The 15,137-nt window shown below is 41.6% G+C and overlaps 1 protein-coding gene across 7 annotated transcripts in view; it reads left to right on the top strand.

Annotated features, from left to right (window-relative positions):
• Positions 1-15,137, top strand: part of ptk2aa (protein tyrosine kinase 2aa) — an 89,308-nt gene that overhangs the window by 63,176 nt on the left and 10,995 nt on the right. For 2 of the 7 annotated variants that reach the window (XM_030788406.1, XM_030788403.1), the window contains exons 10-25: positions 663-780; positions 1,280-1,310; positions 1,754-1,784; positions 3,556-3,603; positions 3,973-4,030; positions 6,279-6,296; positions 7,174-7,230; positions 9,552-9,575; positions 10,528-10,625; positions 11,001-11,085; positions 11,338-11,438; positions 11,600-11,715; positions 11,892-11,992; positions 12,807-12,896; positions 13,141-13,345; positions 14,843-14,954. In XM_030788406.1, coding sequence (XP_030644266.1) covers positions 663-780; positions 1,280-1,310; positions 1,754-1,784; positions 3,556-3,603; positions 3,973-4,030; positions 6,279-6,296; positions 7,174-7,230; positions 9,552-9,575; positions 10,528-10,625; positions 11,001-11,085; positions 11,338-11,438; positions 11,600-11,715; positions 11,892-11,992; positions 12,807-12,896; positions 13,141-13,345; positions 14,843-14,954 — 1,293 coding nt within the window. Of the gene's footprint in view, positions 1-662; positions 781-1,279; positions 1,311-1,753; positions 1,819-3,555; positions 3,604-3,940; positions 4,031-6,278; positions 6,297-7,173; positions 7,231-9,551; positions 9,576-10,527; positions 10,626-11,000; positions 11,086-11,337; positions 11,439-11,599; positions 11,716-11,891; positions 11,993-12,806; positions 12,897-13,140; positions 13,346-14,842; positions 14,955-15,137 lie in introns of all 7 variants that reach the window. The other 5 variants (XM_030788404.1, XM_030788401.1, XM_030788408.1 and 2 more) reach the window with 4 other exon arrangements.

The following is a 15,137-nucleotide window of genomic DNA, read 5'->3' as shown; positions in this document are numbered from 1 at the left end:
CCTTTATGTGTGCTTCAGGCAGGATGAGGAGAAAATAGTCAGTCCGTTCCTCCCAGTCAGCTCCATGGATGGACAGAGTACTGAGTGAATGTGTGTGTGTGTATGTGTGTGTGTGTCTGCGTGTTTGTGTGCTTGCATGTGTGCAATGTAAGATGTATCAAAGTAAGGCACAAAAGTGTGTGTGCGTGAGCACTGGTGTGTTTGTTTGTGTGTGTGTGTGTGTGTGTGTGTGTGTGTGTGTGTGTGTGTGTGTGTGTGTGTGTGTGACCAGAGGGCTGTGTGTAGGCATGTGTGTATTGGTGTGACTGTGTGTATTTGTGTGACTGTGTGTGTGTGATCATAGGGCTGTGTGTGGGCGTGTGTGTATGTGTGTATTGGTGTGACTGTGTGTATTTGTGTGACTGTGTGTGTGTGATCATAGGGCTGTGTGTGGGCGTGTGTGTATTTGTGTGACTGTGTGTGTGATCAGAGGGTTGTGTGTAGGCGTGTGTTGGTCATTTTTGCCTGGCTGTGAGGCAGTGGGCAGTTCTGGGACAGCTCTAATGTAATTCTGGAACAGAGACTCATTCTGGAATTCTCCCCCATTCTCTGTGTGTGTGCGTGTGTGTGGTTGTATGTGCGTGTGTGGTTGTGTGTGTGTGTGCGTGTGTGTGTATCCTCAGCCTCTCACAGTCACTACACAGTCTTTCACTACGGCGGAGAACATGGCTGACCTCATTGACGGATACTGTCGCTTGGTCAACGGTGCCACCCAGTCCTTTATCGTCCGACCTCAGAAAGGTACGTCTTTCTCCGCTCCTCCCTGTCACACACACACACCTCCACACGCTTCTCTGGACACGCAGAGAAACTCGATTTTCGCAAGGAGTTTGAACATGTAGATGGCGTGGACTTATCTTCGAGTCTGTGTCTGCAGGAATGGCGGAGAATGCACTGCATTGTTCTTTAGTTTTGCAGTGGAATAGACCCAGTAATTCACCCTGTTAAAGCACTTAGAAAGAGAGAGAGTGAAAAGAGAGAGATTATTCGTTTTACAGCTGTTGATTATAGCATAGCTGTTCTTGTCTTGTAGATGAGTAGGATGGGGAGTTACTGATTGTTTTTTGGGGGTTTTTTTTGGGCAACTGCTCCTCTTCATTTGAGCTTGTAATCGTAGCCACATAGATTCCTCCACAGATGGCTAAATGACTTCAATATTATTGGCTCACGGCAACAAGTATCACAGAGTTTAAAATTCCCCTTTTGTTTGTCACTGAATTGTTTTGTTTTTGACCAACAGAGGGAGAGAGAGCGCTTCCATCGATTCCAAAGTAAGTGATTCAATGATTCTCGATTTATTACTGTGACTGAAATGCCTTGATCTCGTGTCGGGATGAAATGTTTTACTGGGGTTAACGAGGACGTGAACCGAAGATGAGGGAGAGTCGTAAATGAAAGACAAAGAACAAAGAGAGATTGTTCTGTAATTGTCGCTTTAGAATGCAATTGAGAACGTTTTTGTAACTGTGAAACGGAACAAATGTTTTATTCCGTGTTCTTTAAATCTTTACATTTAAAAAGGAGTTTGAAACAAAACCCAGCCTCGGTCAGGAGCTACGCTTAGATGAGCGACACAATTATCTCCATTATAGAATGTTCCAGAATTCAAATGAATAGGGGCGGGGTGGCCCTTATTATGTTTAATGTTAGATATTCTTATTATAATAATATGACTTTGTCACCCTTGTTAAGTGGAAGCTTTTGTCTTTTACAGACTGGCAAACAATGAGAAGCGACTAGAGAGCGTTCGCGCTGGAGTCCGTGCCATATCGGTATCAGGTGAGACGTCGTTGGTTCGCTCTTCATCCTTGGGCTGATACACACACACATACACACACACACACACACACACTGCAGGGATTATTTACCATGGTGAAAGAACGATAGGAGAGGAGAGTTCAATTTCTGTTGGATTAACGTGCTTTTATCAGATGATCCCTCCCCAAGAAGTCGACACGGTTAATGGAGAGATTATTGAACATTAGAGATGTTGTCAAAGTGAAAACGATGCAGGTCTCTGGATGTGTTTATTTAAAATAGTCATGCTGCGTGACCTCTGAGGATTTTATGGCACTGTTGGCAGAAGTGTGTTTTTGTTGTTGTTGTTGTTATTTTTGGGGGGGGTTTTGTTTTTTTGTTTTTTTTATTAATGACAAAAATGAGATGGTGAAAATGTGTCATGTCTCGTCCCCAGTTGTACAATGCTGAGATTTTTGAAGGACGTCAACATTAATCCCACTGGGTCTGTTAACCAGAGAGAGAAATAGCTTTGGTAAAGTCTTCAGAAACACTGGAGACACAGTAGTGCCTTTGAATAAGTCATTTGATTGTCAAACGCTATCTCTGACTTTATTCCTCTGACTGCCATTTCCCTTATCTCTCTCTCTCTCTCTCTCTCTCTCTCTCTCTCTCTCTCTCTCTCTCTCATTCCCTCATTCCCTCATTCCTCCCCTCATTTTCTCTCTCTCGTCTCTCTCTTTCTTTTCCCATGTCTTCCTCTTACTATTTTCATTCTTCCCATTTCTTAAATGTCAGGGAGAGAATCTGTTTGTGTGCGTGCGTGTATGCGTGTATGTGTGTGTGTGTGTGTGTGTGTGTGTGTCTTGAAAGACTGCTTGTAGAGCTGCTGAATGTTAATAGCTTGCGGCCGCAGTGCCAACAGATAAAGACCTGATTGATATTAGCGGGTTCTGTTGTCATGGCGATAAGGAACTTGGTGCTGGTAAGGGTTCTGTGAAAGAGAGGCTTGTGTGAAAAGACTTGAAGCCATGTGAAGAGACGCAGAGAGACACCAGTGAGCCCTCTTCCCTGAGGAGCACACACACATATGCCAGTCCACACATGCGTACAACAGCAGTGTGCAAACAGGCTTTTATACAAAGCAGCTCTGAGGTCAGCAGCAATGAATACAAGAAAAAGTTGGAATATAGTTGTTTACTTTGCATTCATTTCTTTCACTGACATTTTTTTTTATTCTGATGCTTTTGTGGCTTCTGTTTATATCTTATAAGCTTAATTTAACTGGTTTTCGAGTGTGATTACACTTCTGTCAGATCTCTGCGTTAGTGAAAGTCTCTCTGAGCCCCGTCTAATGCGGAGAACAGTTGTAGATGAATCTGACGAGGGGGTTGATCCTTTGTTTCCTTGTGTGTGTATCCATGTCCTGAAGCGCAGGCTTAGAGCTGACAGTGAACACACATACACACACACACATACACACACACACACAGAGTATGGCCAGCGTAAGCCGCGAGCTTGCTTTAACTCTGTTTATATTTGAATTTTTACACGAATCCCATTAATGACTTCAGTTGGAGAACCTGGACGTCCGTCCAACCCTTGCGGCAATGTCGATATGATTTCCCAGAACTCATCTAAAGCATGTCAGCGTTAGTCATAACAGAGCGCTGAAGAGGAATGGAAAATCTGTCAGTTACAATGGCTTTAATTTATTTATTTATTTAAATTTTTTTTTTTTAATGATTACAATGGGTGAAAGGAAGTCCTCTGAGTCAGACACATATTGTCTCTGTCTCACTGCCACACTGTAAAAAAAAAAAAAAGAAAAAAAAAAAGCGGTCAGCTTAAAAGTCTAAGGCAATGTCACAGCTTTTGGGAGATTTGGGTTATGGATGTTCAGAAAGCTCTAAAGGAAGTTTCCATATGACTTAAAGTTGTGCTGACTCTTCTGTCTCTGTCTCTTTTTTTTTTTATTTACTTGTTTTTTCACATTGTGTAGGATTGCTGGATAAATTACCCCTAGCACTGTAGAGGAGATGTTTTTTTTTTCCATTTCATCAGTGTACAATTGTGTTGTTGATGAGAGCTGTGTATGTGTTTTGCTTCTCTCTCTCTCTCTCTCTCTCTCTCTCTCTCTCTCCCCTTCTCTCCGTCTCTGAAGACTCGGAGACTCAGACGCCTCCTAAACCCGCTAAGGCCAAGCGTTTTCTTCTCCCTTTCGTCCTTTGCTCTCACAGTTCTCCTCCTAAGGGTACTCTTGCCTGGACCACTGTGTGTGTGTGTGCTCTGACTAACTCTCCCTTTGGCTTGACAGTGCACTACTCACTCCTGTTTTCTCTAGCCCTGGTCGCAGTTGGCCAAGCTTCAGCCTGTCCAATCAGAACGTGAGAACAGACACAAAGGTTCCTCCACATTTTACCAAAAAATGTTTGTCGGTTGTTGCGTTACCGAATTAGAAAAGTTTGAATCTGGATACATCAGAATGCCTTCCGTGTTCCCGATTCCGTCTCGGAATTTTAGAATCACACCTAGTTGCTAGGATTCCAAGGTGTTGCATGAAGGTAAATTTTTCCATGCCTCGTACTGACCTGAGAGTCCTTTTTAACCGTGCGCATTATCCCTGATTGTCACTACCTGTGGGTCAAAGGTCATGTGAGGAGGTTTTTAAGTATAGAGAATTGGCGTGTTTCATTAACAATATGTGTGTTATCAGTGTGATCTGATGTAAATATGAAATTGTCCTCGTGAATTCCCTCTTTTAACTCTTTAATGCATTCAGCACAGCGCTCACAGGGGGAAAAATCACGTCTGTGCGTATCTGTGACCCTGAGTGGAGACCCTAAATGTTTTTGAGCACATGTGTAACACTTTATATTCTGACTCCACTTGCACAGTAATTTTGTACTGTCTGTCTGAGGAAAGGCAAAATTGGTGAACCTCAGACAAAAGTGTGTGTGAAACCATATTGACTTGTGTCTATCTTTCTGACAGAGAGAGAGAGAGAGAGAGAGAGAGACCATGTCTCTTTCTGTCCTGAGAGGAACAGTTCTTCTCTGTTCACATTCCCTGGCATCCCCTTGTGTGAGATTTAAAAGGGATTGAGACCAAGAGAAAAAAGAAAGAAAGAAAGAGAGAGAGAGAGAGAGAGAGAAAGAGAGAGAGAGAAAGAAAGGGGGGAAAAGAAGTTTCTCAAGACAGCAGAGATTGAGTTAGTTTAATTCCACCCAGAATAGTCCTGCTCACTCTTTATACTTCAGCCACAAATCAATAAAGCCTCCTATCTGGACAGAGAGTGTGTGTTTGGGAGGCAGCCAAACACACACACACACACAGAGCACTGATGTGCAGGAGACCATGTCGACAAACACACACACACACACACACTATTTGATGTGACTCTGCTGAACAAGTCCAGTTGGACGTTTTTAAAAATTGCTTCCATAGTGACAGTGTTGTCCCTGTGAGCACCCCATTTTTTTTAACCACTGCCAAAAAACTATTCTATGTGAACCTCTGTGTTTGTACTTGAGGGAAAAAAAAATAAATTCCCACAACTAAAAAAAAAAAAAAAAAAAAAAATTAAAAATCAACAACTAAACCACTTCCCTTTGACTACTGACCCCGCCGTCTGGAGGCTGAGCCTCACCTTATTGGCTTAAATTTCTGTCAGTTAACTCTCTGATTATCTAGGTGCATGGTTAATCTGACTGCAATGCTTTGTAAACTTTTTTTTTTTTTTTTTAAATGAAGTTTTTGGCAAATTTAATGTACTTTGGGACTTATTGTGCCCAAGCTGCATTCAAATGCCCAATTCTAGAGGCAGTTACTTATGTAATCCATACCACACCCCTAACATGCCCACAATTCTCAGAATGACCGCTTTTTTTTCTTTCTTTTTTTCTGTCTTTCTTTCTTTCTTTTTTTTTTAGCAGTTGTGGGCAAATTTTATCTTTAGGCACCTTGAAAAAAAACAGCTAAGCTGTTTTGCAGCAGTAATGTCCCCAAGTTGGCCATCAACACGATTAGTTTCAAAAAATGTTCATATTGAAATTTCAGTTTGTTTCTTTGGGTGGGGGGGGCGGGGGTTATTATTCAGTTTTTAAATATGTTGAACACACCCAAGGTGTTTGCCAATGAGTGAATATGAAGTGGGGGAGCAGCGGCTGGCGGTTTGAGTTTGATTTCGGAGAGTCTCCGCCATTCCAAATCCGAGTCAGCCCTCCTCAAACTCTTCTCTTCCAGAGAAACTTTGTTTTTACATACCACTAAGAAACAGCCCCAAACATTACAGGAGAAGACGGGGGGGGGTGACCGACTTTATCTTAGCCACAGCGTGGAGTCGGTGTGTGTGTGTGTGTGTTTTAACCAAAGTTAACCCTCATTTTGAACTGCAGTGTGTCGTTTCATGTCATTTAACGCAATCGTTTTCTCTTCTCTTCTCCTTTCTCCTCCTGTCTCTTTCTCTCTGCTCTTTGTGCATGCTCTCCGTGGATCTACAGACGATGCTAGCGGGGATGGTAATGTCTTTTTTTTTTTTTTGCTATTAATTCCTCCAGTTCTTCTCCCCTGCTACTAACACACTCGCTAGTGTAGACATAGACTGTGCTGTGTGTGTGTGGATGGGGATCTGTGGGTGTGGGTGTGTGTGAGTGGGGGGGTGGGGGGGGGGTGGACTGTTCTGCTGTCATAATGCCATTTAGTTTTTGTAAGCTTTGTAGGTATCGGATGTGTCATTAGTGTTTCTGTGTGCGTGTGTTTACACGTGTGTGTGTGTGTGTGAGAGAGAATGGATTTTAGGGCTGTTTTACTTCTATACTGTAAAAAGTCTCTCTCCAGTCGAGCTGTTTTTCTACATCCCTCTATCTGTCTGTGTCTAAAATAAGCGCACAGACACACAGACAGTGACCATTCCAGCTTATCAATGACTAACTCAGTCTTTTCCAGAGAAAAAAAAAAAAAAAAAAGAACAGAAAGAGAAAATAGAGAAGTCTTAATCTTCCCCCTTCCCACCAGAGTCACAGCAGGGCTCTGATTGGGCAGACAGATAGACGGACAGACAGACAGACAAATATAGACAACACATGAGCAGAGAAGAGAGATGACAGAAAAGACATGTGCTTGTGTTTGAGAGTGTAGTCTTTAGGGAGTTTAGTATTATAGTGTGTGTGTGTGTGTGTGTGTGTGTGTGTGTGTGCGCGCGTTCAGTCACGTGGGTGTTTGTTAAGGAGTCACCAGCCTGACTCGTTTTGCTTATTTTCAGGCTGGGTCTAGTTTCTGTTGTGGAAGGGTACGTGTGGTTTGTTATGTGTGTCTATGCTAAGAGATTGCTCTTTTTTTTTCCTCATGCTGGATTTCTGACTGTGCTGACCTCTGGCTCTCCTCTTCCCTCCACAGAAACGGACGACTACGCTGAGATTATAGATGAGGAGGACACCTACACCATGCCCTCCAGTAAGTACCAGTAAACCCAGTAAGACCAGGCTGGGGGTTTTTGTGTGTGTGTGTGTGTGTGTGTATTTGTTAGTTGTTTTTTGGGAGGGGTAAAAAATAGTTTAGCAGGATCTCCTAGCAGTGTGCTCTCCAGATTTTTGCTCCGAGTTCCAGATGTTTCTGTCTGGGTCCAGGCTCCGTTGAACGTGGCTTCTTGCGTTGGATTCTGACCTATTTTCTGCCTGGCTCAGTTCAGCCGGCGGTGTGGTTCAGAGAGAAGTTTAAAATATCCACGTCTGGAATACAGGAATGCCTGCCTGGCCCTCGTGAAAGTCACTTACATCCGCTCATTTAGCGGATGAAGCCAGGTCTCAGAGATTTAAAGTCAGTTCAAGTTTTCTCCCTTTAACTTCTCCCAAGCGTGATTTTATGAGGGACAGACAGCACGGTTTCCTCAGCTCTATTCTTCAAACATATCTGTTTTAAATGGAACATTTTTCTATAGCTAATTTTAAGTTCAGTGACTCAGTTATAATAATCATAATTATTGTTGCTGATCATTTTTTACAAACGTCCGTTCAGACATGTTCCTTTTATTTGAAGCTGTTTGGAAATGTGCAAATTGTTTTCACACATTTGAACATGACCAGACATAAAAACGGAGAAGGGTCATTTTATGTGAAGCAACTCTCTGTCTTTGCTGACTGAAAACCGGTCATTGTGTTTTGTCAGACAGAGGATGCTTTGAGCGGGGCTGTCAGGGTCCAATAGTTTTACAGGGTCAGACTAGCACCTCAGGGCTCCTAAAGGTCATGATTCTGTCTCATGAGCCCATGTGAGAGTTAGACACAGAGAGTCTGTACTGAGACACCAAGCTATATGGAAACACTACACACTACTGCACTCTAACCATCTGACTGACTGACTCTGCTACTGACTGAATAACTGACTCAACTACTGACGGAATAACTGACTCTGATACAGACTGAATAACTGACTCTACTACTGACGGAATAACTGACTCTGATACAGACTGAATAACTGACTCTACTACTAACTGAATAACTGACTCTGATACAGACTGAATAACTGACTCTACTACTAACTGAATAACTGACTCTGATACAGACTGAATAACTGACTCTACTACTAACTGAATAACTGACTGAATAACTGACTGAATATCTGACTGAATAACTGACTCTGATACAGACTGAATAACTGACTCTACTACTGACGGAATAACTGACTCTGATACAGACTGAATAACTGACTCTACTACTAACTGAATAACTGACTCTGATACAGACTGAATAACTGACTCTACTTCTAACTGAATAACTGACTCTGATACAGACTGAATAACTGACTCTACTACTAACTGAATAACTGACTGAATAACTGACTGAATATCTGACTGAATAACTGACTCTGCTGCTTACTGAATAACTGACTCTACTACTGACGGAATTACTGACTCTGATACAGAAGGAATAACTAAATCAGATACCATGTATCGGTTAGGCATGGTTAATGGGTAGAGATTTGTGGTAGCATTAAGTTTTTGGTCCATCTTCCTATAAAAACAGGAAAGTACCACTGTGCCCATGACATGACTCAGTGTCTCTGAACCTTTGTCACACTGGTCATGACCACTCTTCATTCATCACATGCACACGCGCACACACACACACACACACACACTCACATTTTTAGCGTCCGTTTGTTAAGCGGAGGGATGTCACATGCACCGAGTGTTAAATCAATGTATGTTTGTCTTCAAGTTTTTCCACCGATTAATTAATGAATTAATTACGCGTCAGTATAATGACTAAAACCCTAACTACTCCCTTTGTTCTCAAAAACACACAGAAATATCAAACTTCGTTAAAATGTGCTTCGGTAAATTAAATAAATAAATATCAGCATAACAGCTGTACTTTAACATAGTGAGACTGAGTTGGTCATCTGAAAGCCTATTAATGCTCTAATACACTGAAATATGGCTTTCATATGTTTCTTATGGCTGAGACAGCTGTACTCACATTGGAATTCTGCAGCTTGTCAAAGGGGGAGGTGTCATTCTCCCAAAAATGAGGAGTCACTTTGCTGATAACTCTTGGTTGATAACTCCAATCCACCCCTGCCCTTCTTTCCCTTCTCTCTCTCTCTCTCTCTCTCTCTCTCTCTCTCTCTCTCTTTCTCTCTCTCTTTCTCTCTCTCTCTCTCCCTCACTCCGTCTTTTTGTTTTTCTTTTCATGTTCACTCATTCATTCTGTGTCCATTTCTGATTGCTTCTAAACGTCAGTTCTTTTGGTTTTCTCTTTATCCTAACCATCCAGCTGAGGGCTATGGAGTACTGGAAGGTAACAGACTATCTTTCTCTCTATCTCTTTATTTATTTTTTGTTCTGTTTTTCTGTGTTTTTTTTTTTTTTTTTTTTTTTTTTTTTTTTTTTTTTTTGTGCTTGCCTGCAGTTGTAGTGTCATACCTAGACTAGACTACTTGACGTCTGTCTCTCTGGCCTGTGTGCGTGTTTATAACTGTCATTCAGTGACTCAAACACTCCCCTAAACAGTTGAAACTATCACACAGAAAGTTTTAACTGTAAGTATCTGAAAAGCTGAAATCAGCTAAAACTACCCAGACCCAGGGGTCAAGAAATAAATAAGGCTTATGGAATGTGGTTCTTTTTTATTTTTTGGTTTTATTGCAGGATTATTATTATTATTATTATTATTATTATTATTATTATTATTATTATTATTATTATTTGAAGTGCAGGGTTGCTTTCTTTCTTTCTTTTGAATTGTGTATGTCAGGACTGTCACTTAGCTGTAGTGGTATACGATGAAAGGAACATTTTAACAGACCAAAAGTATGTGTTGCGTTTTTGGGGTTTTTTTTCCCCTTTCTTTCTTTCTTTCTTTCTTTTTTACTTCTTCTTTTCTTTGGTTTTTTTCCCCCCAAAGGCCAAATTGTTACATTACAGAGACAAGACAGATGTTTGTTGACATACCTTTGTGTTGGAGTTTGCATGTTATTGTCTTGCAGTTTTGAGGTGTTTTTGTACAATAGCGATCTGAGAAATCTTTTTAGGATGTAAGCTTGAATGAGAAAAGATGCATAGACTTTGCGCGTAGCAGAATCTAGGTTAATACTGTGGACATTTAGCATGGTCTTTCTCCTGAGCATTGTGATAAACTGAGTCTGAGTGTGTACTGCTGTCATGTGGCACGTTCGGGGTTTTGTTTTTTTCTCGATCACTGTGTGTGAAAGCAGGACTAATGGGTCTCTGTGTTCTTGTGTTTCGTGCAGCGCGGGACTACGAGATCCAGAGAGATCGTATCGAGCTGGGACGCTGTATCGGAGAGGGACAGTTTGGAGATGTTCATCAGGGAGTCTACAGCAGTGCGGTAAAAAAAAACAAAAAAAAAAACCTGTTTCTCAACCATGAAATATTGACCACAGAACAACCTAACTCTTCCCATGCCTTCTCTTAGCTGTCTAACAGCATTATAACCTCCTATGTAGCAGCATAAGATCCACTCTATGCAGGTTTACCCATAGCATTTGTCTTAAACTTATTTTAGCTTCTGTTCTAAATGGTATCTGTTGGTTAGATGCGAAGTTAATTGCAAATCAGTTAGACTGATTATGTGATAATCTAGCTGAGCAAACTAAAAATGGTCTTTGTTGAGAGCCTGAAATGAGTATAATAATGTAATGTTTTGTTTTGTTTTTTATGCTGAGTATGTGATTGACGGCTCTTGTATGAATTTGATCTGTAGGAGAATCCCTCTTTGTCTGTGGCCATTAAAACCTGTAAGAACTGCACGTCAGACAGCGTGAGAGAGAAGTTTCTACAGGAGGCTTGTGAGTTTTACACCTTTTATTATTATTAGTTATTTTGCTTTTACAACATTAGCGGTCTGCCACAGAAAACAGACCTGACCTCTCCAGAAAAATCTAAATAAATCCAGTTTATGATTTCAGCTCTTGTTTCTGCCAAAATGGTGGAAGATGGATTACCTGCATTCAGTGAAATGTTGACCCGCATAATTGCCCTGAAAACTTTAACTGCGTGTGTTTGAGTGTATCTGAAAGGCTGCTGTTGTCTGTCTCTAGTGACGATGAGGCAGTTTGACCATCCACACATCGTGAAGCTGATTGGTGTGATCACCGAGAACCCGGTTTGGATCATTATGGAGCTGTGTACTCTGGGCGAGGTGAGCTTTAATCTCTGATTGGTCTGTTTTGTGGACTGACGGTTGTTCCAGCCAATTATTTTACAGTATTTTCACAGTAACCACTGATTAAATTTTGAGTTTGTATGTGTTGAAATTAAAAACTGGTAAAACAAAATAATTTTTGACCTCTTGTTTTCCAGTTAAGATCATTTTTACAAGTGAGAAAGCACAGCCTTGATTTGGCGACACTAATTCTCTTCGCCTACCAGCTAAGCACAGCTCTGGCATACCTGGAGAGTAAGCGCTTTGTTCACAGGTGAGAATTAGAGCTATTTGTGAATAGAAGAGGCAGAGTAGAAAGCTTCCTTATTCTTTATTAGCTTCCTTAAACTGTTTTGTTCCTTAGCAATGACTTTCTTATCTGAGTTAGTGTTAATTATGTGTAAACAATGTGTGTGTGTGTGTGTGTGTGTGTGTGTGTGTCCTCCACAGGGACATTGCTGCCAGAAACGTGCTGGTATCATCCACAGACTGTGTGAAGTTGGGGGATTTCGGCTTGTCTCGTTACATGGAGGACAGCTCTTACTATAAAGGTAACATTTCCCACAATGCACTATTCTTTACTATTGAGTCTGTTTTGATGTGCACTCTGTGTGTGGGTGGGTGGGTGGGTGGGACCAGCGAGTTACAGTCAGGTAAGACACGCACAAGCACATCAAGACATTGAGACAGTCAACTTCAGCTGTTCCTTACAAACATATGCAACACACACTGCCTCCTAGAACATAACATCGCTACTGATCCTTTTATTTTTACTACACACAAGTGTGAAGTGTGTATATACTTTTTATATTGATGATAATAAGTAATGTCAGAGATCGGAACCATATGTGTAAAGCAGCAGAGACACATTTTCTCCTGTAACAGGGATCTCATCTTCGCTGCATGAAGGGGTTGATTGTATTTCTTGGGAAAACGGCACTGGAATTGTGCATCAGTTTCATCTCTTGCTTCACGTACAGTTCAGACAAGTTTCTTCATAACTTGTGGTTTTTTTTTTTATAACCACTGTGTACCCTGCATTGCAAGTGACTGGTCAGTGATGATTGGCTCTTCTCCAGAACTGCACTCCGACAACAAAACAGGAAGAAGAAGCTGGAGTTCTACACTTCTCCTTTTCACTATTTGAACAAATTTCACTTTTAGTTACAACTGAACTTTCGATTAATAATTAACCAGTCATGTGTCTGTGAAATGAGTGTTGTTTATTAAAACGTCATTTCTTTTTAAAAATGCGTCACTGACTAGTTTGTCATTTTGTAGTATGTAGCACCCTCTGCTGGCTGTCTGTCGCAACTGCTCCATTGACTGGTATCAATCCTCTTTTTTTTCTTTCTTTTTTTTAAGCTTCCAAAGGGAAACTGCCAATCAAATGGATGGCACCAGAATCAATCAACTTCCGGCGTTTTACCTCCGCCAGTGACGTCTGGATGTTTGGTAAGTAGAGAGCTTTTACCACAGCGGTTAAAGACGTATTGTATTAAACAAGTATTTTAAGTTTTTGTATTTGTCTTGTATTTTAAGTTATTCTTAATAACAAAAAGTTACTGTGGCAAAAGTTTCAGTCAAATCTGAAGCGGGACTGAGCTCTTTATTCATTCATTCTCTCTCTCTCTCTCTCTCTCTCTCTCTCTTTCTCTTTCTCTTTCTCTCTCTCTCTCTCTTTCTTTTTTTCTTGCAGGTGTGTGTATGTGGGAAATCCTGATGTATGGGATCAAGCCCTTCCAGGGTGTCAAGAACAACGACGTGATTGGCCGGATCGAAAACGGCGAGCGATTGGCCATGCCTCCCAACTGCCCGCCCACTCTGTACAGCCTGATGACTAAATGCTGGGCCTACGACCCCAGCAAGAGACCCCGTTTCACCGAGCTCAAGACTCAACTCAGGTGAGCCCCAGTCTGCCTGCTGTGCCAGCCCCAGTCAGTCAGTTAACACAGATCAGTACATCAGTCAATCGAATCAACTTTGGTCCTCCTAAAGGGATGCTCTTCCCAACTTTAAAGACTGCCACTGACTTACTGCCACATAACAACACAAACTCAACGACCGGACAAATAAGTGAGACAGAATTGGAATCGACCATGTAACCGTTTTTTTTTACCTTTAAATTTACAACGTGTTTTACAGATATTAATATTTGTAAATATGTTTATGGCAAAATGACCTTCTGACTTGAGTTGTACTCTTAATAGAAGCGTTTTGCACATTTATGATTTTGGTTTTGGTTTTTTTTTTGTTTTGTTTTGTTTTTTTGTGAAAGTGTCTGCCTTTTTTTCCAGTTAGCAGCTTCCTTTTCCAAACCTGAGGTTTGGATTGTACTCAACACTAGGGGTCGCTATAGTATTAGTATATCAAACTGATATTGAGGGAAAGAAATAGTTGGATCCTGTTTTATTGTAATTTATTTGAACAGGCCTGTTTTGTTTTTTGTTTTTTTGTTGTTTTTTTTCCCTGAAAGTTAGTTTTTGGACATAATTTGTCCCCAGTTGTATTTACATTTCTTCACCATGGTAACTAAAAATTGCTGAAGCTGCTTTGCTTTATGTTAGAACATTTATAGTTTGATAAGGTCCATGCCTAGCACGAATCAAAATTCCGACGGAATCCAGAAAGCCCTTAAATGTTTTCCATTAACTCTGTGAGAGTTAAATGAACTTTCAAACTGTTTATGCATTCCCAAACTCAGAATGGGACAAAATAAATTTAACAGTAGGGCATTTCCTGTGACGGACCGTTCTTTTTTCCATCATCTCGGAATTATTTGGATCCCACCACTGTGGTTCACATCCCTCTGAATCCCAGGGTCATCTCGTTCTCTCTGCTTTACGTGGGTCGCGCTGCTCTCCGAAGCTGCCAGTCACCACTCGTCAGACATGGGCATCAGGCCAGTAGAAGGCAGTGTGCTCGAGTCAAACGTGGGCATCAGGCCAAAAGGAGGCAGCGTGTTAAAGTCTGGGGAAAAGGGGGAGGCAGGTCAGACTATCAGACTCTGGATCAGAGAAAGGACTTTGCTTGCTCAGTACTGAGAAACTGAGAGGAGAACCAGACTGTTTTAACAGCCTTAGCAGTCTAGGCCTTGGAACCGGGTGTCTGTATGTGTGTGTGTGTGTGAACTTTGAGGCTGTTTCCCTGGAGATGAGTGGTCTGTAGAAAGGTAAGGCTGTGGTCTTCTCTGTTTGGATTTATCACAAACGTCAGGTGTGCATGAGAAGAGCGTAGATGATATGATAGCCGAGTGTCGTCTTGGACTTCGTGAATGGAGATGGTTAAATTTGGATATTTGTCTTGTACGTGCCTAGGCTGGAACTGCGACGCTTGTGTGATTCACTAATGGAGGTCATCTCTCTCTCTCTCTCTCTCTCTCTCTCTCTCTCTGCTTGCAGCACTATTCTGGAGGAGGAGAAGATTCAGCAGGAGGAGAGGCTAAGGATGGAGATGAGGAGACAGGTTACGGTATCCTGGGACTCAGGAGGTGCAGACGAGGCTCCGCCCAAAGTAAGCCTCAGCCAATGATCTGCAAGCACTTGTGGGAACAGATTCAGGCTTGCAGATGGCATAGCCGTCTGGTCTTAAGGGCTAATTTGGGTTGTAGGACAGTTTTGCTCGGTTTGTGTTACATGTTAAAATTTGAGGGCCTGGTGGGTAACAGAGAAGAAGTAGGAAAATTACATGCACTCA

Source organism: Chanos chanos, chromosome 12 (assembly GCF_902362185.1).
Source record: "Chanos chanos chromosome 12, fChaCha1.1, whole genome shotgun sequence".
Lineage (NCBI taxonomy): Eukaryota > Metazoa > Chordata > Actinopteri > Gonorynchiformes > Chanidae > Chanos > Chanos chanos.
The sequence above is the reverse complement of the archived record's forward strand: the minus strand, read 5'-3'. Positions and strand labels throughout refer to the sequence as shown.